Source organism: Accipiter gentilis, chromosome 24 (assembly GCF_929443795.1).
Source record: "Accipiter gentilis chromosome 24, bAccGen1.1, whole genome shotgun sequence".
NCBI lineage: Eukaryota > Metazoa > Chordata > Aves > Accipitriformes > Accipitridae > Astur > Astur gentilis.
Genome location: NC_064903.1, coordinates 13,628,570 through 13,656,556, shown reverse-complemented (window position 1 = coordinate 13,656,556; position 27,987 = coordinate 13,628,570). Strand labels below are relative to the sequence as shown.

At 39.2% G+C, this 27,987-nt stretch overlaps 1 protein-coding gene across 4 annotated transcripts; it reads left to right on the top strand.

Annotated features, from left to right (window-relative positions):
• The first annotated feature begins 3 nt into the window (after positions 1-3).
• On the top strand, positions 4-27,766 carry OGT (O-linked N-acetylglucosamine (GlcNAc) transferase). 4 transcript variants are annotated; one of them, XM_049828149.1, is made up of 22 exons: positions 4-238; positions 4,029-4,209; positions 5,248-5,491; positions 6,936-7,004; positions 9,981-10,097; positions 11,487-11,566; positions 12,957-13,152; positions 13,393-13,533; positions 13,746-13,846; positions 14,037-14,190; positions 14,276-14,377; positions 14,611-14,790; positions 16,443-16,601; positions 18,312-18,401; positions 20,422-20,547; positions 21,887-22,057; positions 22,179-22,295; positions 22,374-22,541; positions 24,662-24,814; positions 25,531-25,783; positions 25,989-26,112; positions 26,721-27,766. In XM_049828149.1, the coding sequence occupies exons 1-22, from the start codon at positions 202-204 to the stop codon at positions 26,893-26,895; spliced, it is 3,138 nt and encodes a 1,045-aa protein (XP_049684106.1). In that variant the 5' UTR covers positions 4-201; the 3' UTR covers positions 26,896-27,766. The 4 variants fall into 4 exon arrangements, with proteins under 4 accessions (XP_049684106.1, XP_049684107.1, XP_049684108.1 ...); XM_049828150.1 differs by having other exon boundaries at positions 5-238; positions 4,059-4,209; XM_049828151.1 differs by lacking the exons at positions 4-238; positions 4,029-4,209 and having other exon boundaries at positions 5,411-5,491; positions 6,936-8,765.
• Positions 27,767-27,987: the final 221 nt, after the last annotated feature.

Below are 27,987 nucleotides of genomic sequence, written 5' to 3'. Positions count from 1 at the left end.
TACTTGCTGGGGGGAAGCTAGTTCCGGCAGCAGCCATTCGACAATTTGCTGCCTCCGCCACCGCCATTTCGGGAGCCGCCGCCTCAGCGTGGGGGGACTGTGGGTAGCTCGGTCCTGCGCCGCCCGCTTCAGCCGAGTGGGCCTCTCCGCACCCGCGGCCCTTCTGCTGACTCCACCAGAACCTCACCAGCCCCCTTCTCGATGGCGACTTCCGTGGGGAACGTGGCTGACAGCACAGGTACCGTGGCTTGCCACGCCGGGACGGGCGCGCTGGGGGCCAGCAGCGCCGCAGCCGCAGCCCTGCGGAGGCTGGGCCCTGCCCTCGCCCGGGCCTCGCACGGTGGCCTGCACCCCCCGGGGCGGTGCCTGGCTCGCCCCGAGCGCGGCGCTGCCTGCCAGCCGGGCCCGCTACCGGCGGAACTTTCCAGAAGCGGCGGCCTGGACGAGGCGGTGGCTCCCGGCGCGGCCCCCGCCGCCTTTGTGCTTGTCTCCCCTTGTCTTGGGGCGCCGACGGGCTGTCTCGGGCTGCCGACTGGCCGGGGCTTGTCCTTCGGCGGGCTCCTGTCGGCGCTGCCCGGCCGCAGTCTGCAAGGCGCTCCTGGAGGATCACGGCGCGATTAGTTCGTGGTGCGGTGCTCTCTCATTGCTATATTTATCCAACTGTCAAGTGACTGCGTTTTTGTAGAGGACGAAGTAGGGTAAAAACCTGACCCAAAACGTACATTGACTGGTCCAGAATCCCTTGCCACACTTATGGAGCAGATCTTCTGTGGCATACATAGCCAAGAAGTAGGTGCTATTCTGAACAGTAAGATAGTGTGCTCTAGCTAAGAAAGATCCTGTCCTACATTTAGTTTACAGATCCAGAACTTGAGGGATGGCAGAGAGGAGAAATCTCACTTTCCCTGTAGAGCAAGAAAAAGAAGTGTTTTGTTTACCAAATGGCAGTAATGGATGAAAGGACAACACAGCTTTATCCCTCAGATTTTTGGGTGTTTCTGTAGCTAGAGGGAAGGAAGACTCTGAAATGCTGAAATGAGGTTTTGGAAAAGTAGAATAAAAAATTAACATCTATGGAGAAAGAGATGGGATACCAATTCAGAGATAGGGATGTAAAAGGAAATGGTAGTGATACAGAAGTGGAGGTGGAGAGGCTAAGTGCTGCAATACGGTATTTCGTTGCTCCTCAGCTAGAACTGTGTGTCTAGTCAGTGAGGCTGGAGCATCCTCTTGCAGCCTTGATCTGTGGAGGTGAAAACATTTGCATGCTTGGGGAGAGTCCTGTGCTCCTCATCACCACGGCCTCCCAGATGGACAAGGCAACTGCTCCTGTCTGGGCCTAGAATTTATCTAAATATAAGGTTGAGTATGAGCATATCCCAGGTGCTTTGGATGTTATTTCTGGGGGAAAAAAATGGCCATGCATACATTTGTGATAGTTCTGTGCAGATTTTTATTTTGCTTGTATTCTGTAGAAGTCTCAGGAAAGGTCATTGTTACAGCAGTACTAGGCTCCTCCAAGGTCATAGTCAAAGCATGTAGCACCAGTTAGCCTATGTACATAAAGTAATGTATGCAGGATTTGAGAAGGGATTCTCCTGCCTGTGACTCTTCACTGCAATTATTTTCTTTAGAAATGGATTCAGTGAGCAGAAATTGATGGCTGTGTTATGGATTATTTGGGTTGTAGAACTTTTCTTCTAGCCAGCTTTTAATAGAAAGTTTAGCTGACTTTGAACTTTGCAATACAGCTGTCCACTTCCTGCTTTTCAATGAACTTCTCAAGAATCATTGCTAAAATAGTTGTTCGGAGGTGGATGACTGGCTATTTTACGCTGAGTGATTGGTTTGCTTCATCTCTTCTTGGGGGGATTGTTTTGTGAAAAGACTTGATAAATGAAAGAAAATGATAGTGTTTCACTTTATTTGTTGCTTTTGTCAGCAGTTCTTATTCCCAGGTATTAAATGCAGTATTTCTGCACCACCTTTTCTCTTGCCCTGGGAGTTGCAACTTCAGTTTCACTTTTTGCTTAAGTAGGCAAAATGTAGCATTTAGATAAGGGTTGGAAGCTTCTTTCCAAATGGTCATAGGAATTTAAGTCTAAACTTTTGGGTTTTTTTTTTTGCTTTAGCGTTGAAATTTAATAATGCCATTGAAATTTATTTGAAGAAGAAATTACTCCATCCGACATGCTCTTCCTTTATCCAGCTTCCCTGTGTTTGTGCCACCAGGAGAACTTGAAATTACACCGACTGCCAGAGGGGCTAAACCTGTGTGGCTGTTAATGGCAGAAGGAGGGAGTGAGGAAGAGTGTGTTGGTACTCCAGTATCATTATTAGTCAGCACCTTGGACTTTCATAAATGGTTCTGTCATTCTCATGTTGAATAGCAGTTGTATCTGTTTATTGCCAGTAGGTTTAACCAGACACTGAAGTCCATTTTTCCCGTAGTCAGGGTTTGGAAAACTATTAAGCTAGGTTCCTAGAGAACAGAATCTAATCTGGATGAAGATACTTGCGTTAGTAATTTGTCAAGTATCTGAAAGCAAGTAGTTTTGCTAGTTCCAACTTACTGTGAAACATAGAGATAATATACTATCTGGAATAACAACTTTAGTTATATCATGTAGTGTTTGCCATCTTATCTTCAAAACCTGCTACTGCTAAAAAAATGATTTTGAAAATTTACATCAATCCTATTTTCATAAAATAAACACTATCTAGTAACTCTGTACCTAATCTCTCTGTGATTATTTTGCTGTTTTTAAAGTTCTCACAAAAGAATTAAAGAGTCTCAAAGGATTTTTGTAGTACCGAACTGCAAAAAGATGTGTACTCGGATACTGAGGTACTTTGTTGTACTAGGAAGGATTTATCCGTTTCATTTAAATACAAAATTCATCTGTTTAATTTAAATTCAAAATTTTAAAACTCTGTAGGTGCAGGTGGGAAGTGTTTGATGAATGGAATTCAGTGACTGCAGAGTACTGGGAATGCTGGACTTGGGGAGGGAAAATAAGAGATGCTTGCAGTACAAACCTTTTAATAGTAAGAGTCAGTGGTCTAAAGGCAGAATTTGAAGGCCAACACTTCTTTCTAGGATGATAGGTTGTGTTTTTTTCCAGGCTGCACTTGTCTATATTTTAATACAGAACTGTGTTTTGTAAGAAATTTTATTTACTTTTTACACTTAAGGTTGTTTTATCTAGAACAGGTGGTGCTTTGTTGTTCTCCACAATTGTCTCTTAAATACTAAAACCATTTTGTTACTTCCATTCCAGCTAAGCCTCCAGAAGCAGTAACTACTTCCCTGTACCTTGTCTGTTTAATAGTTCCTTCTGTTGGCCAGTTGCATAATCATTAAAGTGTGTTTGTCTCTCATCAGATATTGTTCTAGGGCCGTTTTTTTTTCTATGAAGGAATTTTTATTCGTTATAGAGAATGTAGGAGTATAGAGGATTCCAGGGATGTTACAGCTGCTTTTTTTTTTTTTTAAGGGCTTTCACTGCTGGCACAGCAAAACTCCTTTTGTTCAAGTCCTTTGAAGTCTTTGTCTGCTGTCCTTCATTTCCCTATTAAGTTTTTAGAACATGTTTTTAATACTACAAAGGAGAAGGTTTACGGTCTTGGGAGAGAGTGAGGAGAGTCATTGTTCTCTTAGCAGCACTTCTACTGTTATGAACCAAAGTACAATATCATGCTAGGAATCTCTTTAAATATATTTCAGGTTAATGGAAAATGATTGACTTACAAATATTCACAGTCATTACAGTCTACATGTTTCCTATTATTAGCTGATGAAGTCATGGACTTGTACAGATAATGTTAGAAATATCATAGTAATAGGTTGGGGCAGAAGATCTGAGAGTTCGAACTGCCATGTGCTGTGGTGTTTTATGTAATGTCAAACATTTTCATCCTTCAGTTGTGTACACTTTTTTTTTCGCATTGTTTTGTTTTGTTTTTTGTTTTGTTCCCATTATCTAACTTTTTGTTTTCCCCCCTTAAATGTTTTGGTGATTCTCCAGAACCAACGAAACGTATGCTTTCCTTCCAAGGGTTAGCGGAGTTGGCTCATCGTGAGTATCAGGCAGGAGACTTTGAAGCAGCAGAGAGACACTGCATGCAGCTTTGGAGACAAGAGCCTGATAATACTGGTGTGCTTTTATTACTATCATCCATTCACTTCCAGTGTCGCAGATTGGACAGGTAGGAGACTTGAGGTGTTCTGTCAAGCTTTCTCTATAGTTTGCACCTCTAATAGTACTGAGCATAGCTGACAAAAGTTCTACTCTAACGCTGATTTCTTTTTTTTTATCACTGAACGCAAATACTGACTAACTTCATGGCAGCAGTAAGGACTGGTCAAAAATAATGTTCTTCCTTTTTAAATTCTGTTAGGGTAAGAGATACAAATTGGAATTGCTAGCTTTACAACAGACAAATCTTGCTATTGTTCTCACGTTATTTTAATGTACACATTAATACTGGAGTGTCAGCCACACTAGTGTGTACTGGAGGTATTTACATATGTAAACAAAGGCTTTTGTTTATTTATTCCACATGCAGTGTGGGGGTTTATTGTTTTGGGTTTGGTTTTTTTTTAAGTTGCAAGACTGGTTGTTTGCTGTGAAATGGCATGATTAGTTAAGGATTTTTGTCACTGAAAGTTGTCTCTATATTCTTTCTGCTTGCCTGTTCCTGATCTTGCTTTCTGTACCTCAAGCATTTTGAACTTTACTAGCTCTGGCTGTAAAGCTCTGTGTGCTGGTGAAGGAAGTAAGAACCTTTGAGATTTATTTTATATAGGCTTCTGAATGAGGTTGTAATAACCATTCAGATACGGGAAAATAAAGTGGGGGAGGATACAACTGAATTTTACGCGTACGTGTGTCAGCTGTGTCCTGCTTCTTGAAAAATGTATTGAGTGGAATGTTGCTTAAAGCATACAAATGTTGGATGAGGCTTCACAGGATTTCTGTACTGTTTTCTCCAGTTGCATTGAGTTCAGATTTGGTGAGGTGACTTGAACCCCACTGATTGTAAATGAGGGTTGTCTTTCTTCAGTAGAATCTAAAATAGGAACAGGGGAGGTGATAGTTTAAGCAGCTGTGTAAGTCCAGATTTGTTGGCTAAGTTTGGCTCACTTAAGCGTGACTGCCCATTCAGTGTTTGCCTGTTTACCTGGTTAAAGGGTGGGTTTTGGTTTGGTTTTTTTTTTTTGCTAACTTGTCTAATTTTCTCCAGGTCTGCTCACTTCAGCACTTTGGCTATTAAACAGAATCCACTGTTGGCCGAAGCCTACTCGAATCTAGGCAATGTGTACAAGGAACGTGGACAGCTACAAGAAGCAATTGAACATTATAGACATGCACTACGCCTCAAACCAGATTTCATTGATGGATATATTAATTTGGCTGCTGCGCTTGTAGCTGCGGGTGATATGGAAGGAGCAGTACAGGCCTATGTGTCTGCCCTTCAGTACAACCCTGTAAGTAACACTATTTTATAGAAGAACTCCATACTTTACTACTGTCCCAGGACTCACAAATAGCAGGTTCCAGAGAACAAACAAGTGATAACCGTTCCCTCTAACCTGTACACCATAAGCTTAATGATCTACTTATACTTTTTGTAAGGATCTTTGAAACACTTCTGTCACAAAAAGTTTTAAATTGCAATATAGTCAGGGCTGCTGGTTTTGTACTGATCTGTATTATTGAGATAACAGAAAAGCAAGGAATTGGCGTTTGGTTTTGGTTTGGTTTTTGTTTTCTCTGAAGTCAGATGTTTCGGTGAATAACCTCATTTGTGTGCTTTAAGGCAGTATTATTACAGTGAGAGAATCACTGCTCAGACTTGAATGGGAGAGCTTGAAAAATCAGGTATTACGGTATGATGAAGTCAGGAATTTCATGGTGATGACAGTTGCCTTGCTTAGATTTCCACTGTGGACTGGTTTACAGAAGCATCATTTTTATGTTTTATAGGCTGAAAGTGAGTATCTGTCTATAAGTGACTCCTATAAAATAGATCTGGTGTTTGGATTTTTGGTTGTAACTGTTTTGAATTGACATTTTTAGTAAACAGTGTATCAGACTGCTATCTTCTGTTTATTTTGCATCATACTCAAATAATTTGTATAGTACTACTCAGCATGATGAAGGTATCTGCTTGCTATTTGGTCATACGTTTTGTCAAAAAATACTTCAAATGCAGCCTTGGTCTGGTGTGCGTAACTCTGGTGGAGTTTATGCACTGGTTAGAAATACTATTGATGGTGTTTTCTTACCAGAGCTGAGTTTTGTTTAGGTTAGAAACTTCTTTTGTTAGCGTTGACAGAAATGTCCCCATTCTCTGTGGTCTTTACTGCTAGATAATGCAGTTGCAGCCCGTGCTGCTGTTAAAAATGAAAGAAGAACAACATGTGGCAAGGCTGTTGAAAATAGATGGATTAGTGGGAGAAACAGGGAGAAAAACTGCTTTGGGGATACAGGAAGCAAAATGACTATGTATAATCTAGTTAAAAACCATAATGGCAATGGTGTAACTTAAGAATACAGGTTTGCAGTCATGCTTCAAAAAAAAGGCCGGGGGGAGCTTCAGCTATTTATGTATGGCAAAAGAACTTAAGCTGCTGGGGGGGACGACACTCATTCTTGGTTTTCTTCTATATTTCTGTATAAAGAAGAATTGTATGAAATATTACTTTCTTACTTTCTACTTCTTTACAGTTGTATTTTTACAGTACTAAAATCAGTAAGATTATCTGTTGGCTGTAATGTTAGGTCAAGAAAAATCATTTACATTCGTGATGTATTTCTTAAGAATTTAAAATAAGCTGTAGAGGACTGGGGCGTTCTTTTGCAAGTTCTCTGTGAAGACCTTTGGGTATCTGAAGTCCTGAAGCTGATCATGTGGCTTTGATTTTTCAGGACTTGTACTGTGTTCGTAGTGACCTGGGGAACCTGCTCAAAGCCCTGGGTCGCTTGGAAGAAGCCAAGGTAGGTGTTGGGTAGAATACATGTAAACGTCAGTGTTTTGAAAACTTGAACTTTGCACCAAGTCTTCAAATCTGCGTTGATCTACAGACAGTCTGAGAAACTGCTGAAAACTGAAGGCACTGAAACACCCCAGAGTAGTTGCAGGGCAAGATATGGCATGTCCATGTTAAAAAGTTGGTTTAAGTCAAGAAATGGAACGTTACCAAGCCTTTCTGCTGAACTAGACTATCTGATACCATTCTGAAGTATTGGGCAGGGGCTCCATCATGCTCTTATCCGGAAATAAGTAACAGTCCTTCAAATCTGAGGCTTGCCTGCTGGTGCCAAGCAGAGAGCCTGTGGTTAGCTCGAGATCCCTGTACGATGCAGGTGCTATTGAAAATGCTGCTCTTCTAAAGTCCTTTGTGGCTTGTAAGTGGAGAAGAAACTTATCCAAATGTTACCTTGTAATATTGGCTTTTAAAGACTTTTATTTAACTTTTCCCTTCCCTTTATAGTGGAAGAAAGGCTAGTAAATGATGAATAGTTGCAGTATGCGAACCCCTTGAATATCTTTTCTTCATGTCTTCCCTCTGCCCTCCCCCAAAATAAAGAAATCAGAAGGACAAAGCTGGTTTGTTTGGGAAATGAACTGATCGAAAGAAAACTTGCTGTAGTGGAAAGGTGGCTTATAGCAGTCTTGTGTTTCCTAAACTGAGAATTCGAACACCAAGATGAGTTTAAAATTCTTGGCATGTTAAAACTTGGATTGCACAAAGAAATTGTCTTGTTACAAGCCACCTTACGCGTCCGCGCTGCAGGGGTGAGGAGTGTGGAGAAATCGGAAACACTCTGGACTCCACATCTGTCACTCCAAGCCCCACGCGCATGCTAAAAAGTGGAGTGTATGAACAGCGTAGCTGTCTGTTTGGCTGCAGCACCATTTGGGGAGGGTTATGATCTTTATGGGGTAATGGGAGTGCAGCTTCAAAGTTCATTATTTTTTTTGATTTCTCTTAACAACTTGGATGTGCATACCATCCTAGGGCAGCCTAATTGATTTGGTCAGATCCAGGTTGAAAATACTTAGCAGCATTTAGATTTTGAACAGTCTTTGAGACACTTGGTTCTCAGCCCACCAAGCGGACAGCTAACATGAATTGCACTTCACTGCAGCTTTAGTGTGACTGGTATAGGCCAAGACACTGCGCCTGCCTTAGGTTGCTGACTTCTTTGTTTCAGAGCTCTGGAGACACCTAGTTTGAAAGTGTTATTCCGTTTTGTGAGAACTTAATAAATGAGGAAAAATATCTTGAGTAAATTGCAATGTGTTTCTTTGGTTATCAGTCCATTTGAAAGATCAAGCCAGCAGATTCCTTACAGTTTGAACTAAAATTTAATTTCTTTGTAGATATTTCAGAGCCTTTCTTCCAAAAAAAAAAAAGTCCCTGCTGTATGCAGTTGCCCTGATTAACCCTCTCCCTTCTGCATGTCTCCCTTGTTACAGACAGATTGTCCTCATTCCCATGTGTTAAGACATATCCAAAAAAATGCAATTGCTTTGTTGAACTCTTACTAATGATCTTGTTTTATTTTCTCTCTTGTTTTTGGTTTTTCACCACTGATATTGTATTTAGAAGGTTTCAGGTGGGTGAAACCTCCTATTCCATGCGTAAGGTGCCTCGCTGAAGGGAGCTCGAGGCCTGGATCTAGGGCAGACACACACCTCCTCCTCCTCTTCCAGCAAGGAACGCACCGAAAAGTCACATGATGAGAAATATGGTAACGGGTTTGTAACTGCCACAGCAAAACCATTTGCCTCCATGCCTGAATCTTCTGTCTTGTGGCTTCAGAAACAGCTTAAAATATTTAATTACAAGCAAGTAATGTAAGAATATTTTATACTAGTAGCCACAAATTCTTTCAAAGAAATAAAGTAAAAGTAAATTAAAATATTTTTTTAAAGAAATAATTGGAGATAGTTAATAGTAAAAGCTTCTAACTCTTCTGGTTGTTCATTTTTTTCCTTTTTTCTTCTTTGTTTGGATTGCAGCGTTCTGCTCTTCTGATGATGCGCTGTGATCCTGCAGTAGCGCAAAGGCTGCGCAGCGGTAACGCGCATTGCGTGCGATTAAGCCCTCATGAACGGTTGACTAGATGATTAATCTCTGATTGGGTGACTGCCCAAGCTCCAGGCTGTAGCCTATTGGATAAAATTGGATTGTAACACATTTAGAGTCCAGACATCAAATTTAATACACGAGTTTCTGTATGGGCCTGTCTGGTAGATTAATGATTCTGGTTGGCCGTTCACTGGACCTAGGGGCAATCAATATAGCAAAGCAGTTCGCAGCGATAGCGTGGCGCCGTGCTGTTTAGGATGCGCAGCGATTTCTTGCGCTTGCATTACAGGGACCTAAACCTTCATGCAATCCTGTCATTTGAGGTTTTGAAGCTGCAGGTGATTGAATGTATTTGAAGAAACTGGGGAAAAAAAGATAGGGATTTGAGTGTGTCATCCCACTTGACAAGGACAATTAAAGCTGAAGAATGGCTTCATCTTTTTCAGTAGTTTTTCTGGTTTTTTAAGTAATTTCTATCTGTTTTAGAATATTTCACAATTTTGTAATTTTATTACATGAGGTTGTTTTTTACACAGTAGTTTTTGGGGTTTTATGCACATAAGGGTGGCACATGTTTCCACTGAACTACTTTAATTATTTCTAAGATGATTTCTGCAGTGACCTGGTGTCTAAAGGCATGTTAATTTGTTATCGGCATAACTGAAAAATGGTGGGCTTGCACCTGGGTTTTGGTTTGCGCTGGCGCAGGATCAACAACAGTTTGCAGCGCATTAGTTTTGGCGCAAGCTAGCCTATACTGCAGGGTCACTTTTGGCTGGTTAGAGAAGGCATACTAACAATTATTTTTTTCTCATTTTTTTCTTTTTACAAATATTCCCCTTCCCTTGTATCTCTCTTCTTTAACTGTTCCAAGGCCTGTTACTTAAAAGCAATTGAGACTCAACCAAACTTTGCAGTGGCTTGGAGTAATCTTGGCTGTGTTTTCAATGCCCAAGGAGAAATTTGGCTTGCAATTCATCACTTTGAAAAGGTAACTGTCTAAGCCTGTCAGCTTCCCTTGTAGACTTTAATGTACATGTACTTGTTTACGTGTAGATGATAGAAATATTTTGAGCAGCAGAGAACTTCTTATGATCCAGTTAACATCTTACGTTAATCGGTTTTTTTGACTTCCTAATGTTTCAGACTGCCTGTATGCCACTAGAGAGACATGTTTAGAATTGCCCTAAGGGCTTCACGCGCATGTCAAATAAAAGAAAATTCATTAAGTTATTCTACAGTCCTTTTCCGGAATAAATTTTTGAAAACCTAATTTGATGGGAATAATGTTTTGCATGTTTCATGTGTGAGAGGGAGAAACAACTTTCCGCTTAAAATCATTTTTCATTGTGATTTTTGTTTCAGGTATTACAGTCCTTTGAGTAACTGAGGAGAACAATTTTAAGTGACACACTAATTCCTATTCTCCAGGATTATTTTTCACCACTCTTGTTTCAGACTTCTCTAGATTGGTGTCATTAACTAGTTGTCTGCTACCTTCTGGGTAGTATCTAGTTAGCATCTTAATTCAGTTTGTACTCATCTAAAGTGAGTACTCATCAATGTACTCATCTAAAGTTTTTAAAGTGATCTAAACCCAGATTTAAGATGTGGTGGACAGTTTCTTCCTGATATTTATGACTTAAGATCTACAAAAGTAGTTTTAACTGCTTGGAATTTTTTTTGGATCTGTGTCTAGTTAGTGATAGATTATAAAGTGTTTTAATTCGGAAATAATAGTTCCCATGAGAGACTGTAACTTTATTGGTTCTTAAGTTTTTTGCATTTTGTTAGTTCTAGAGAGAGTGAAAATGTTTTCTTTTAGTTAAATGGCTACTGAATTTTCCCTACACAAGTGATATATTTGCTCTTTTCTTGCTCTTTTGAAACTGTCTCTTATTTTCCTGGGCTGCTGAAGTTTTAAAATGCTGTCTTTATTTTGCAGTAGATAAAGGTTATAGATAATTTTTTGTGGGGTTTTCTCTCCTGAAAACTAATTAAAGGCAGCATAGCATGGGTAGGCAAAAGTGTTAAGTATGATCAGCCTAACATGAAATAAAGGTTTAACACTTGTTCTGCAGTAGTTGCAACTAACTAGGTACGCAAATGAATAAATTTGAAGGTAGTGCATGCTGTTGTTTCTACAGATAAATAATTTTGATGCTCTGTGATTGATCTCTGTAACTTAAAGTTTTCCTTCCTTACTAGGTTATTGATAAAGTCTTATATGCTTACAGATTGGGTTTGTCAAATTTAAAAATAAAACAAAACAAAAACCAAAACCACAACACAAAAAATATTAAAGTAAAAAACCAACTAGGTTTCATAGAGAATGTTTTTGTGTTAATGCTCAAAACTGTTACTTCAAAAATATTTTCAGGCTGTAACACTTGACCCAAATTTTTTGGATGCTTACATCAATCTGGGAAATGTCCTGAAGGAGGCAAGGATATTTGACAGGTAAGCAGATAAGTCCTGTCACTGTCAGTGGCCTGTCAGATGTATCAAGATAGAAATTAGGTTCCTAATGTAAAATCTCTTTGGACAGTATAGCAAAGACTTCTGCTGTAAGCTAAGCAAGCAAATGGCTTTGAAATGCATACAGAGCAGGTTAGCGGAATAAAAAAAAAAATTCCCATGGAATCTATTCCTGTGTTACTTTCCTGTACTTAGTAAAATGTAAAAAATGAGAGTTTCTGAAGGTGTGGATAAAAATATATTTGAAATTAAGGCTGGGGATGGTTGAAGATAAGATGTCCGAGAAAGACATGAACCCTTGAGTTCTCTGTTTTCATTATATGATTCAGGAGATGAACTACAAGAGTGTGTCTCCTAAAATTTTCCTTCTATGTAAGACAAGCTGAAATGCTGAAATTCAGCTGAGCATCTGATTGAATATTCTATATTTGTTATCTGTTGGTATCATGTTATTGCATGGGGTTGCAGTACTGTTGCTGTCTTCTTGAATTAACTTGTTTTGAGACCTCTAATCTGATAGATGAATTTTACCTTTGTTTCTGGAAGAAGATCCAGGCTGTGGTGCTTATATGCAGTGTACAATATTGCATCTGTTAATTGGATTATAATTTCTGGTAGCTATGGTTTGTGGCTCCAAATTTAATAAAAGCTTGCAGGGGGTAGGTTAATTATTCTAACTAGTTGCATTGCACGTGGTGTAACTCACTTGGTGATTTCTGTTTTAACTGTGAATTAATGGGCATGTTTTCTCCTCATTTTGGACTTTACATCACCTTTTGAGAATTTATGTACTATGTATACTGTGATTTTTCTAGAAATTGGATTTGAATACATCAGTCAGTGCTATAGGAGCATATAATTAAATATCTCACTTTTGAACAAAGTGAACTTTGAAGTGTAAGTAAAGCATGATTCATGTGTTAGGTTAGTGGAGAGAATAAAGACATGTAATAATACTGTTTATGTTGTTACAATTGAATAATAAACTGGAAAAAAAATGGAGCGAAGGTCTCATGGTTATCCTAGTATGAAAAGTGTTTAAAAAAAGTAGATGGAAGCTTTACTTTTTTGCCAGAAGACTTGTGTTGATCACTACAGCATCAGGTGGGAGGAAAACATTCCTGTTCTATGGAGTATTTCTTCTAGTCATTACAGAATTCAGCATAGCTTTAATATAATGTGAATAATAATAATAATAAATCATACCTTGATAGGGCTTTTAATTCTTTCAAATCTTACAGGACAGATTTGTGTGCATTGATAATACATATCCCTTGAAGTTTGGGTTTTTTTATGTAGGTCGTTTTTATGACCATGGTAAATATAATTGCTGCTCTGTGGATGATTGTTTACCTTCTTTTTCTTGTTACAGAGCTGTAGCAGCTTACCTACGAGCCTTGAGTCTGAGCCCAAATCACGCAGTTGTGCACGGCAACCTTGCCTGTGTGTATTATGAGCAAGGACTAATAGATCTAGCAATAGACACCTACAGGAGGGCTATTGAACTACAACCTCACTTCCCTGATGCCTATTGTAACTTGGCCAACGCCTTGAAGGAGAAAGGCAGTGTAAGGAGTACTTCTTTTTCCTTTTAAAATTTTTTAAATGTACCGTGAATGTTTATTTTAGACAGCAGGTGTCACCAGCTTCATTAAGATGGGGTGTTACCCTCATTTAGTTAGTCATAAGGAAGAACAACTCAGGAAATCTCCACCTTGAACCTGTTAAAAGTGATTGTATAATGACTTCTCATAAACAGTACCATTACAACAAATACTACCATATTAACAGTATCCCTTTTTTTGAAGGTGGTAGAGGCAGAAGAATGCTACAATACAGCTCTTCGGCTTTGTCCCACTCATGCAGATTCTCTCAACAATCTAGCAAACATCAAACGGGAACAGGGGAATATTGAGGAAGCTGTCCGTCTTTATCGGAAGGCTCTTGAGGTACAGTTGAATGTGGTGAGGGAGAGGTGAGGAATTAAAGTTGGGAATGTGTAATATGACATAGTTTTTTCCCCCTCTTCAGTAGTAAGTGGAAGAATGTCTGCTCAGAGACCTGAGTCATATAAAAAGAAGAGTAAGAAATGCACAAGTACTTTTTTGATACGGTCTACTTGGGGCATTTGAGAGAGAGATTCTACTTCTTTTTCTTCCAGGTGTTTCCAGAGTTTGCTGCTGCACATTCAAATTTAGCAAGTGTTCTGCAACAGCAAGGAAAGTTACAGGAAGCTCTGATGCATTACAAAGAGGCTATTAGGTAAATGGATACGATCTGTAATAGTCCCAGCCTTTCATAACAGGAAAAGTGCCATAGATTTGTACAGAAAGTGACTTACAGTAGTGTATTTTAATTTAAATAGTTTCTTTGCAAACGAAAAAGTTTGGGTATGGTTTCTCACCAGAGGAGGAGCTTTTATTTTTCATGATAATATATTTTTATTTCTCAGAATCAGCCCCACATTTGCAGATGCTTATTCTAATATGGGAAATACTTTGAAGGAGATGCAGGATGTTCAAGGAGCTCTACAGTGCTATACCCGTGCCATTCAGATAAACCCAGCTTTTGCTGATGCTCACAGCAACCTGGCCTCTATTCACAAGGTAGCACATGTAGAGTATGGAGGACACTGTGGGTGCTTACCCTGAGTATATTTTTATCTTCTGACTCACTTCTGTGTCTTTATAGGACTCAGGGAATATACCAGAAGCCATTGCCTCTTACCGCACTGCTCTGAAACTGAAACCTGATTTCCCAGATGCCTACTGCAACTTGGCTCACTGTCTTCAGGTGAGGAAGACAAGGCTTTGATTGTAATTCTTAAGATTCCTCTGCAGCAAGTGCTAAGCTTGATCACCTAAACCAATCACTAATTTAAATGTAAAGGGTAGACGTAAGTCTTAAATCAGAAGAGATTATACAGTCGTCATCAACAGTAATTACTAAAGTTCTCACTTCCATTTTTGGAAAGGAAAAAAAGGAAGCTGTTGTCCTAATAATCTTTTAATTTTTCCTTTTTCTAGATTGTCTGTGACTGGACAGACTATGATGAAAGAATGAAGAAGCTGGTTAGCATTGTAGCTGATCAACTGGAGAAAAACAGACTGCCTTCTGTCCACCCACATCATAGCATGCTGTATCCCCTTTCTCACAGTTTTAGGAAGGCTATTGCTGAGAGACATGGAAATCTGTGTTTGGACAAGGTAGAAAGTTTTACACAGCCCAGTTGTGATTGAAGTACTTCGTGGTTTTGGCTGTTCCTACTGAAAAATCTAATACTCACATAGTTAGTATTAACCTTTGTAAGGTTTCTGGGTCACTGACCCATAGCAAGATAGGACATAGTGTTACTCGTCTAGTTTTGTAAAGTACACACAAGGGGCGTTTTGGAAAAGCAGAGCAAGTAAATTATTCTTTCCTAACAGTAAAACAGATCCAGGCAGCTGTGTGATAGTATTTCTCAAATTCTGGTCCTTTCCAGCATCGATAGTGCTTGGAACCTGACCTTGCCTCTAGTGAATCCTTGCTCTTTGATTGGCTCTGGGATTTCCAAATGCACTCGCTTTAGTGGTGATGCCAGCGATGTTACAGGGACGATGCATAACAGTAGGAAGTACTTGAGCATTTGTTGTGATTTTGTTTTGGAGTAATTTGTGTACAGTAGAATAGATTCTTCCAAAAACATACTCTTGCTGTAATTACTTAACTGTGTGCTGTTCACGTGAGACTGCATAGCACCTCAAGCTGCCAAGAGTGCAGTTGCAGTTGATGGCAAATTCTCTAACTAAAATTTGATGCAACTTCTTTTTCACTTCAATGAGAGGGTCCTAGCTGTTGGTGCTTGTGAATGTTGAGATGGACTACTTGAGCAGGTTGCCAATTATAATTGAAAATATGCTGTCAGCCAGTGGAAGGGTCTGGTTAGCTAATGTAAAGATCTCAGACTTCAGAAGATAACACTTAGCTTTCAGACTGGCTTGTCTTAATAGCCTGATAATCCTGTCAGTGATAGCAGCTACAAGCTGATGTCTGGGGCAGACAGTGAGCCTAAGAACAGAAAGCGTGCTGTGGTGTTTCACGGGAATACTGTTCTGGTCACAAGTGGCTTGTAGTTTGAGAACTTCCTGGTCATAGTGGTGGTGTATTGTTGTGGAGGATCCACTGGGGAAATTGCACACAGACCAATGTGATCAAGTGAAGTCCATTTACTACAACTTTTAGCACAGTTATATACCTTATGTGCTTGTGCACGTGCCTTATACAGTACTCTAATTGGTACAGTACCCTGGTTCACGCAACGCTATCTTATCCTCTGTTGGCTGTGCAAGCTTCTTCACGAGGTGTCCAGCAATTACTTATCTCATTCTTCGGCATCCAGGAGTTGCTTGTCAGGCTCTTCTTATCTTCCTTTTTCCCAGCGTACAAGGACACAGCGTCCTTGTCTGCTCCAGCACTTTGTAAACCTATGCTTCGTTCCCACCTAACGGCTGGATTGCTCACGTGCCCTCGCCCGGCCAAGAAGTCCTCAACAGTGTATCAGTATATTTAATAAACGGGGTGGAATACTTAACAAGTAAACTGGTAGAAAAGCAGAAGTGTTAACTTGCAGTAGTGACGTCTGTCTCTATTTGGCTGAGTGTGGGTACGTGACATCTCATAACACAATCGGTTGACATTACACTTGGCTCCAATGCGATACATGTAATGCAGGTTTGAAACAACAGATGCCCACAGACCACTTAGTGGATGTGGGATAAGGCTAATTCTACAAACTCACGGGGGTTTTTTGTCCATCTGTTTAGCGTGTGGTTTTGGTTCCTGAGTTTATAAATGGTTGTGTATGTTTTCTTGACAGATTAATGTTCTTCACAAGCCACCATATGAGCATCCCAAGGATTTGAAGGCCAGTGAAGGTCGACTTCGCATTGGTTATGTGAGCTCCGATTTTGGAAACCATCCAACCTCACACCTAATGCAGTCAATCCCAGGCATGCATAACCCAGACAAATTTGAGGTAAAAATGTAAATCGCGTGCTTAAAGCTTTAAATACAGCTGTAAGTGGCACTTTCTTTTTCTTGGTGCAGGCAGGTAAACTAGGGAAGGGCAAATCTTTGTTTCTAGGGTTTTGGTTGTTTGTGGTTTGTTTGGTTTTTTTTTTTTTTTGGTTAGCGCGCTTTTTTTTCATGGGTTGAAGAGTTCTCTAGCCTGAGTCATCTTCCCTTACCAATATGAAGTGTTATTTAGAAGGTAGGCAAAATAGATAACTGTCCTTAGAATTACTGTGGGTAGGATTTGTGGCCCATGGAAAACTTTTTAAGCTTCAGCTGCTGCTCTTTGAGCAGATGTGTTTCAACATGAAGCTACTACTGCCTGGTTACTTCTGATTTACAGATATGCATCTGGGTTTTGTTCACTCTCTGCTGCCTTTTTTTTTTTTTTACATGTATTTTTCTCAGCGATACCTGCATCACAATCATGAACTTCAGATTGGTCTGGTTATGCTTTTTCAAAAGAAAATGATATGCTACGCTTACTCCAGAAGGAGTATATACAATTTAGCAATGCTAAAGACAGTCATGTCTGTATTTATTTGAGTGTCATGTTAAGGGATTGAGGCTGTAGATAGAACTAATTCCCAGTTACGTTGTTTGCGCCATGACTATTTAAATTGCCTTGGTTTTGAGCTCGTGTTTTCCAAGACGTGAGAATTTGCTTATCTTCATAAAGAGTTGTAAGTCTTTCCTTCCTGCAAAAGTGTTTTTTTATTAATCTTTTGTTTGTTTGTTTTGGTTTTGGGCTTTTTTCCCCTACCTTCTTGCTTTTTCCTGGTCATGAAGTCTTTGTAGTCTGAAATCCCTGTGGCAAAGCTGCATGTTTGAATTGCTATCAGAAGTGTGACTATGGAGCAAGTTTTTTCATGAAACAAATAAATTGGTGGTCTGAGTATGTGGGGTGTGGGGAGAATATACCATTTAACCTTGTATCAGCTCAAGACAAAGGACTGTCTGTCTTGTTCTGCATTTATAAAGCTCTACAGAGCTTAATTTAAATACTAAATAGAAGTTATCTTTTATTTTACTAAAACCATGCTTTTGTCCTGCAAAATAATAAATTCTCTGCATATTTGTTCTATTTATTCTACTCTCTATATGTCCTAGGTTAGCTAAAGGTGCCTGTTTACATAACCTGCCAACCATGAGTTTCTCAGATACATTTGCAGTTTCTTAATTGGAGAGAACTAGTCATGTTTGAAGAATCTGTTAAAAATCTTCCCCAAGGCTTAGCTTGTCTTCAACCTGAGTTATAATTATGCTTCTCACTAGTTACAAATTCAAAGGTGTCTCGTGAAAGGCATTCTTAGGGAATTTAATGTTTATGCAAATGCATTTGTTAAAATTACTTTACCTTGCACTGATGACAACATTGTATATGTGTCTATGCAAGATGCAGTGCCACACTAGCATAAGAACTAGGTAAAACTGGGGTCTGGTGCAAATGTGTCAAATGCCTGATGCTCCCCGTGTGTGGTGCCCCCCCCCCCCCCCCCCCCTTTTTTTTTTTCTTTCTCAACTGGTAAATGCTACACAAATGTAATACACTGTGCGTGATACTAGATGTAGTTTTGCTTATGTAATTTAAAATTTCAATACCATATGTTTTATAGCAAAGTTACTTGTTGGCAAGTTGTTGCAGATACTCAATTTTTGGTGCCTCATACACCAGGTATTCTGTTATGCCCTGAGTCCTGATGATGGTACAAACTTCCGAGTAAAAGTGATGGCTGAAGCAAATCATTTCATTGACTTATCTCAGGTGAGCTTTTTTGATGCATTGACCTTCTAGTAAACCTAAATGAAGAAAGAGATCAGCCTGTAGTTTGAGATTTTTAGTTGCAATCATTTCTTGAATTAAACTCATGTTAGCCTTCAGAATTTGGGAGTTTGTAGATGTATTGGTTTTATGCCTTACCTGGGATGCAATGGTTATTGTGTGAGCTCTGTGTGATTGCTAAGAAGTGGTATTAACAATATTGAACAACCGTTGTGTTAGGTCTTAAGATAATAGTCGTATCTAAGTGTCGTGGATAAGTCAAGATGCCACTACTGCAAATACATTTAAGCTTGCTTTACTCCAGTGAAGCAGGACAGAGGCTTAATGATTAACGTGGGGATTTTGCCCCTCTATCAAAAAGCTGTTTTGGCAACACTTACAGGTGGTTTTGTTTTTTTTTTTAAGTTCCATGTGAAAACTGATGGGGATTTCAGTATACACAGAAGTCAAGGAGTTGTTATACTGTCTCAAGATAACTGGCAAAATCCTAAAGCAACATGGGATAATCAGCATACATTAATAATGGAACTGGATTGGCACCTGGATAATCCCAGATTAGGTGATAGACAAAACTTGCCTGCCTGTAGTTTTTAAACTCATCATGTTGTTCAGAACCTGCTCTTATAAGTAAAAATGCTAAATTGGTGTCAGCAGAATTGTTCTTTGAGATGGATTTTGCAAAGCTGATCTTTTAAAGTATTCTAGAATAATGAGCTTCAGTTATGCTTGTGGAAAGCTGTCCTTCCCTTCCCCCACTTTTGCAGCTGTGGATGTTGAAAGCCATGGGTCATAGTAAAACCGGGCAGCAATTTCATATTTGTGTTGCACTTAACAGCTATATAGGAAAAATTCTTTCCTTTGCCTAGAGCTATCCACTGAGTTTTCCTATTTAAAATTCTTGAGGTGTCCAACTCATATTTTTAGGTTACAGTGCCACTCTTCAGAGATTTGTACAGGAGGGTCAGACAGGTAGAAACAATTTACTGTGATCTATTGCATTAGCAGTGTAACTTACTGAAAGTTAAACTAAGATGGGAACTCAGATTGTTGTCTACTCAGAGATATAACTGTATGTGCATGCATTTACCAGGCTATAAAATGTGAAGTAGCTTTCCCTTTTTACAAAAATGAAATACTTTTATGGTGCATATTAACTGTGGAGTGTGTCAGCATTAGTAGTAGCTGCAGAGTAGTTAATTAGCTCAGTCGTGATCTTCAGTTTGAAGTAATTTCTCTGTCTTAACCTTAGTTTGGGAATCAACCAGTTGCCCCATATGAGCTTTGATTATTAGCCTTATAGGAGTGGTGGTGGTGGGGTTGTTCTGGTTTGTATAGCCTCAGTTTCTAGCCTGTGGTTTTTGTTTTACTGTGGCTGAGCTAGAGACCTTTATTAAGTATTTTCTTTTATCTGCTTGTAGGCAATGACTAATGATGTAATTAATTCTTGGAGGAATTTAAAACGGTTAAAAATTGTTTACCTTTCTGTATTGGACAGGAAGAGACACACTGTAATTTCCAAGGCTTTGTTTTCTTGAAAGTCATTGGTAGTACCTTGTGTGAAGTTCTGCTCTTCTTTGGTTTTGATTTAGCCAACTACTGAAGCAGTTTCATTGTTGCTTGAAGTTTCTTCTGTGGTCCATTTGTGTTATTTTTCTGCATGACTTGCTAAGCTTGGCAATGCTAAGTATCACTCTTCTGATTTGAATGTGCAGAGGCAATCTTCGAGTACTGCAGTTACAAATTCTGTCAGTAACTGCTTCAATTGTGTCTAGCAAACTTAAGTTTTTCTTGGATTCAACAGGGGGTTTTTGGGGGTTTTTTTGATTGAGTTGAGGATTTACACTTCTGTAAAAGCAGGAGTAATGGGATTTAAGTCTCATGTGAATTAAATTATGCTGTTGACATTTATCCATTGGTACACTGATGACAAACCACATTTATTACTGAAAGACTGAAACAAAAAATAACTTCTATTTTATTTACGTATGTATTTATTCTTCAGATACCATGTAATGGAAAAGCAGCAGACCGCATCCATCAGGATGGGATACACATTCTCATTAATATGAATGGTTACACCAAAGGAGCCCGGAATGAATTATTTGCCTTGAGACCAGCACCTATTCAGGTAACTAAGTTAGAGGGCTCTTGTTGTGGTATAACCACAGCCAGCAACTAAGCACCATGCAGCTGCTCGTTCACTCCCCCCACCCAGTGGGATCAGGGAGAGAATCGGGGAAAAAAAAAGTAAAACTCATGGGTTGAGATAAAGACAGCTTAATAGGACAGAAAGGAAGACAATAATAATGATAATAATAAAATGACAATAATAATAATAAAAGAATTGGAATATACAATACAAGTGATACACAATGCAATTGCTCACCACTCACTGACTGATGCCCAGTTAGTTCCCAAGCAGTGGTCTGCCCCCCTGGCCAACTTCCCCCCAGTTTATATACTGGACATGACATCATGTGATATGGAGTATTCCTTTGGCCAGTTTGGGTCAGCTGTCCTGGTTGTGTCCCCTCCCAACTTCTTGTGCCCCTCCTGCCTTCTTGCTGGCTGGGCATGAGAAGCTGAAAAGTCCTTGGCTTAATGTAAACACTGCTTAACACACTGATGTTTTCAGTTGTTGCTATGAACATTCTTCTCATACTGAATCCAAAACATAGCACTATACCAGCTACTAGAAAGAAAATTAACTCTATCCCAGCCAAAACCAGGACAGCTCTGTATCTCCAGAAAACCACTTGTGAGTAGGAAGAGTTTTTCTTTTCCTTCTGGCAGAGTGGAAAAAATGTTGAAAGCTCATATAAGCGAGAGAGACTTTAGGGCTTAGCATATGTGGGGCAGATAGGATTGCTCTGTCGAAGCAGAGTAGTTTGGGTTTTTTATGTGCTTTATGGGCAGTTGACTATGTCCTGAAAGAGAACACCTTAATTCCATGAGGTTCCTGTACACCACTGGCTTTCTTGCATTACTGAGAACAAAGCAAGGGTGTTTAAAGCACCTGGGGAGTTGTCGTGTTTTAATCTCTTCAGGCTTAGTGAAATTCTGGTTAGAATAAGTTGGAATCAGTGTCAGAATTATTTTTTTGACTAAGGATTTTCTAAAATGCCTATGGAAAGGGAATGGGAGAAGCCTGAATCGGAATCACTCTGGGCTACAGAAGTTGTCTCAGCTAAGAGAAACTGTAATCACTGATGGCTGGTATTCTTGCTATAGCTGCACATAGTTGTATACTTTGGCCTTTTGCTTGAGGAATCAATTTTAGAACATCCTTGGACTGTTCACTGTCTCAGTAGTGAAAGTTTTGTGTTAGTGGTTGCTCTTCAGTTGATAAAGTGCAACAAGAAACTTGAATCTGTAGGTGGAAAATTGAACTTAAAATGCGTTGATTTTTAACTTCCTTTGTTTTTGCAATGTACCGGGGACTGGAGGCTTGCTTTCTTGTTTTTTAGGCAATGTGGTTAGGGTATCCTGGAACCAGTGGGGCGTTGTTCATGGATTATATCATCACAGACAAAGAAACCTCTCCAGTTGAGGTGGCTGAGCAGTATTCAGAGAAACTAGCTTACATGCCAAACACTTTCTTTATTGGAGACCATGCCAACATGTTCCCCCATCTGAAGGTACGTAGGAAGATAGGGCAAGAAAAGCAGGCGTTTCCCACAGCTGTCTTTCTAAAATGGTACTTAGTATAGTGCTTGGTAAGGGATCTTATAACTTTTTTAAAACTTTTTCTTTTAACAGAAAAAAGCAGTCATTGATTTCAAGTCTAATGGTCATATTTATGATAACAGAATTGTTTTGAATGGCATTGACTTGAAGGCTTTCCTTGACAGCCTCCCTGATGTCAAGATTGTTAAGGTGAGAGCTACACTTTGTGTGTTCAGTCTTAGTGACTTAAGCTAGTACTTTTTCTGATGCTTATGTGATTTATCTTAGATGAAGTGTCCTGACAGTTGTGACAATGCAGATGGCAATGCCGCCCTCAGTATGCCTGTCATTCCTATGAACACAATTGCAGAAGCTGTGATTGAGATGATTAATCGTGGGCAAATTCAGATAACTATCAATGGATTCAACATCAGTAATGGATTAGCAACTACTCAGGTGAGGCACTTCAAGATGCTGTTCTCTTGGTTTTTATGTTATATCTGTATGTTTTAACATAACAAGGAAGAAAAAACTCGAAGCAAATGTCTGTCTTCTGTCATGTTGATTTGTTTAGTTCTCATACTGAAGGAAACTCACAAACGTGTTAAAAGCCACAGATGTACTGGAAGATGTACTATCTATTAACCCAAAGATAGAGGGGTTATATCAAGAGGTATCTATAAAGCCCCAAAATTTTAATCTTGTTGCATAAAATAGACACTTGGTTGTTCAGAATTTGAAGGCAAGATTTGCTTATTGCCTGCAGGGCACTTGTGAGCTGTTACTCACTTTCAGTTGTGTTTTCCTTTAGAAAATAATTGCTGGGTTATACAGGCAAAGTTATTCCACTGTATCTCAACAATGTTTATTCATCTCTACATCTTTCTGAACTATGCACTATACCACCACCTCTCAGTGCTTAACAGTTCATGGGATTTTAGCGATAGTGATAGTTACTGGTTTTGTTTAATACTTCCTCCTTTGCAGAACAGTTCTTCCTTTTTAAAAATACCACATTCTGACATTGGCATAACTCTTTCGACTTGTGAATTTTATTAAGTTTACAGTTATTCAGGAGACTCTTTTACGTTATTTTATGAGACCTTTTATTATCACTGCTGTATCCATAATCTCATGCCTTCTTTTCTTTTTATGAGTTCTTTTGTTCACAGCTGAGACTTTCCTTTAAGTTGGTAATAGGTTATGTCTTGGTTTGGTTAGTAAGCTTATTAGCATTTTTTTCTGAAATTGTTGTCCCCTGAGAATAATAGAGAATTCTTGTCTTAGCACTCCACCACCAAGATGAAACAATCTAAGCTTTGTAACTGCACTTTTAAAACGGGATTTCTATCTTTTGATCACACTACTGTAACCCTTCTTTGTGCTTGTTCTGATTTGATATCAGCTACTTTTGGGCATAGTTCAATGAGAACTGTACATTGTGGTTTTGAGGTCTCCTCAGTGACCTGGATTAAATAGCCCTTTCACCAGCATTTGTTGAACTAAATTATCTCATGCATCTTCTAACAGAGTGAGTGACAGCGAGTCATCATAAATTCATGTCAAGTTTGTCAACAGTATGCTTATTTTGGCTGGCTACACTGCCACTGAGCTAAATTTTAAATATATACTTATGTAAAATATATATATATAAAAAGGAGAAGGCTCTAAGTACCTGTTTTGCCTTATCTGTAGTGATGTTTTTATCTGTCTTTGGTCCCACTATTGCCTGTCATTATTTAAAAAACAAAAAATTAAAAATCATACTTCCATTTTAGTAATCCTCAAGGCTCTTGCATGGTATTCTGATTATCCCAACTTCATCCTCTGCTGTTTTTTATTAACATATTCCTATTCTTTGTGAAGGCTGTAAGATCCATTCTTTTTTGAAAGTTCATTAACAACTCTTCTAGTCTAATTTTCAGCATTTCCCATTATTTCCTTGTCAGCTAGTTCCTTACAGTCTATCAGTTACATATTAGTCTGTATCTTCAGTCTTGACTATGTGTTCTGTGCCTATTGTCATTTATCTTAAAAAAAAAACAAACCAACAACACAACAAACCACCCCAAAACCAACCAACCGAAAACCTGCCGCCCCCTCCCCCCCACCCCCGCCAAAAAAAAAAGCTGTAAAACCCCAAACAAACCACAACCCACCTTTGCTTCCTAAATACTTTTTTATTTTTCCTTTAAGTCTTAATTTCATTTTTGGTCTCAAGGAAATGAAGTGACCTTAAGGTTGGGAGGAATCCATGTGTAATGCCTCTCTTTATGTGATTCCTCTTTCCAATTATTCCAGTTACTTGGAATTTCAGAGAGATACAGCAAGGGCATGAACATGCCCAGTGTTTTGTGCCTTGGTGGCTGCAACATTGTGGCATCCACAAGTGTGTAGGCATCCCAGTTAAATTCTTGTGGATAAGTAGACAATTTTGTTTTGTATAATAAACCCAAACATGCTTACAGTAACTTAGGATGCTAACAAATGTTGTAGTGTGTCTTAGGACAATTCCACAGGGCATAGTCTTGTTTCCTGCAGTTTCAGTGTTCCAATAGCTACTTTTTTTTCTTCAGATTAACAACAAAGCAGCAACTGGTGAAGAAGTTCCACGAACTATAATTGTTACTACTCGTTCTCAGTATGGCTTACCAGAGGATGCTGTTGTGTACTGTAACTTTAATCAGCTGTATAAGATTGATCCTTCCACTTTACAGATGTGGGCTAATGTGAGTATCTGTAGCTAATACGAAATCTAAGGTCAGACTTCTGGAACATAGCTGTTCAACTCAAGTTAGCAAAAACTTCATGCAAGTTAAAACTGTAACTGTTCAGTGGAAAACATTGACCCTGAGCCATTTGAATCCTTACATGTTTACGTTGCAGGACTTAGTGTTAATAGAATGTAGAATTTTTTTAGATTGATTTCAAATCACACCTGCTTCTAGCCAGTGAAAAATTGCGTCTTGGACAGCTTAAGTATGCTGGTACTCCATTGCAAAATAAGTTTGGTCTTCCCTAGTCTGCACAATTAAATCATAACTAGCTTTGGCAGTCAGTAGATTGATAGATCTGAGCTCTGAGTGTCAGTATCAAGGTCCAGCTTACAGTGTACTGCTGAGAGTTACCCGAGGGGTTAACTTTTTTATATTCCATAGAATGGGCCTGTAAATAAATGAGATCATAAATTTCAAGATTAACTCACTAGGTACTGCTCTATGAACTGTTGCTCAGAGTTGCTTTGTCTTTCAGTGGGATTGGAAATGCAGTCCTCGTTAATGTACTTGAAATGGTGATCTCTTTTGTTCCTGCTCTATACCTCAGAAGATTAAATTATTGAATGATTATGCCTTTTGCTTCATTTTGTTATCTGGTAATTTCTTGTTCAGAAAAGGAAATGTTTCTGACCTATCTTTCTGTATTTGCTCCTTTATTTTTGTTACAGATCCTAAAAAGAGTTCCAAACAGCGTGCTGTGGCTGCTACGTTTCCCAGCTGTAGGAGAACCCAATATTCAGCAATATGCACAAAACTTGGGTCTTTCCCAAAACAGAATCATCTTTTCTCCTGTTGCCCCCAAAGAAGAACATGTGAGGAGAGGGCAGTTGGCTGATGTTTGTCTAGACACTCCGCTTTGCAATGGGCACACAACTGGAATGGATGTACTCTGGGCTGGGACTCCAATGGTCACTATGCCAGGTAACACAGGAGGGAACCTACACAGAACAGATGGGTTTGAATATTACTAGTTTTTTAATAACAAACAGCAAGCCCAACAAACTTTGTTGCTTCTTGTAGAGGCAGAAGGAAAGTAACTCATACTCTGCAATATGTTACTTGATAAGTGTACTCCTGTTATCAATTTTTTCTTTTTTTTTTTTTTTTTTTTTCCATTTTCTTACAGGCGAGACTCTTGCATCACGAGTTGCTGCCTCCCAGCTTACTTGCCTGGGTTGTCTTGAGCTCATTGCAAAAAGTAGACAGGAATATGAGGATATTGCTGTGAAACTGGGAACTGATCTGGAATAGTAAGCAAACTTGTACTGTGCAATGTGGTAACATCAAGAATGTGAAGTGTTGTATTTGGGCACAGTGCTGAAACTTACCAGTAGTTTTAATCTCGCAGATAGTTTAATATTTAAAATAGCTAGGCAATCCTTGTCTAGAGGTTTCTTGTCTTGCAGTTAACTCAGCTTCTGCTTTTACAGTAAACTTAACAGTGCTCCCGGTTGAGTAATAATGTTACATGTTCTGAAGAAATGGCTCGTGTGCAGGCTCTTACTGGTAAAAAGTGCAATATAGTTCACCTTTTGTTCTTTTTGAATTGAGGATTAAGCAGTTTGTCACATACTGCAACTTAAAATCGCTCTCTAAAAAGTTACTGCAGTACAGATAATGCAGCAACTTAATGTGTTAATGTCACAGCTCTTCCGAGTTGAAGTGGTCATGCTGGTCTGTATCAGAAGTGCTGAGAGGATGAAATAGCAATATGAATTTGGTGGAAGTGGGGGAGCAGATATTTTTGAAACAGTTGTACTGGCAGTTCTGGGTTACCTGAAAATAGTAGATTGCAAAAGTAAACAGTATTATGAAGTATTTGGAACCTCTTGTGACTGCTTTAACTCTTTTTTTGTAGCCTGAAAAAAATACGTGGCAAAGTCTGGAAGCAGAGAATATCCAGTCCTTTGTTCAACACAAAACAGTACACAATGGACCTGGAGCGGCTTTATCTTCAGATGTGGGATCACTATGCTGCTGGCAACAAGCCGGACCACATGATTAAACCAGTAGAGGCCAGTGAGTCTGCATGAAGAGAGACTGTGTGCCCACCCAGAACTCTCCAGGAACTGAGCCTCTCAAACAATTCTGCGGAGATGATGAGCTAAAACCTGTGCATTTCTACTTAATCTGCCTGGTACTCTGTGGCTGAAGTAATACATGATGGTGATTAAAGCACAGCCAGACTTATTTCTTGCATGATAGGGAAAGACTCAATAGAGCCTGGGATCCTTTTATTCCATGAGGAATTTGAATGGGATCGAGCTGTGTACATGTGAGCCTGTGTGTATGAGTGATGTAGTGGTTGCTGGGGGAAGTTTGAACTGCCCAACCAATTATGATTTCATGGATTGATTTAATTTTCCTTATGGCTCTCTCTCCTTTTTATGTGGATTGGGAATTGGAGCATTTTAACATTTGATTTTGGGTACTCCTGTTGGTATATGTGTGGTTCTCCCATGACAAGATTTCCAGCTAGCGAGTGTTGCTCCCTGCATTAATTTCTAAACTGTGTGGACTGAAAGGGCCTATTTGCTGGTGTAGTCTTTTTTTATAGGTTTTATAAACCACTGGAGCCTATATCAGCCTTTTAATGTTTGACCTCTGTTTTGGAGCTCTCTGTAATGTGTTGGTTTAGATAAGGACTATGTTTTTTTGTTTTGTTTTGTTTTTATGCTTCTCCAATAACTCAGCTAATTGGCTTCATAATGGCAGCTCCTGTTCTGTGGAAAAACCAAATTTGATTTGAAATTAATCCTCCCCACAAGTGTTTGAGGTAAACACAAACTGGTGCCAAATACAGATCTTTCAGGAATGATTGTTAATTATGTATAAGAGGCGCAGTCCTAGGTACTGTAGCAAAGACTTCAAACAAAAAAATAAAGCTTTGGTTTGCCAGTTTGACTGATTTGACCAGTGTTTTACATTTTCTGCTGCCCTTCTTGTGCTATTGTCAGAAAAGTCTTCTGAACTGCTCACCTTTCATATTCCTTTCTGTAATTCTCTTTTAAATAACGCTATTTATTTCAGCAGAGGTAACCCCAGGTAAGTGTAGATCTTGTACATCGATGTTTCTGTTTCCACTAGGTTAGACTAAACCCACCCGAACATGAAAGCTCGGGTGT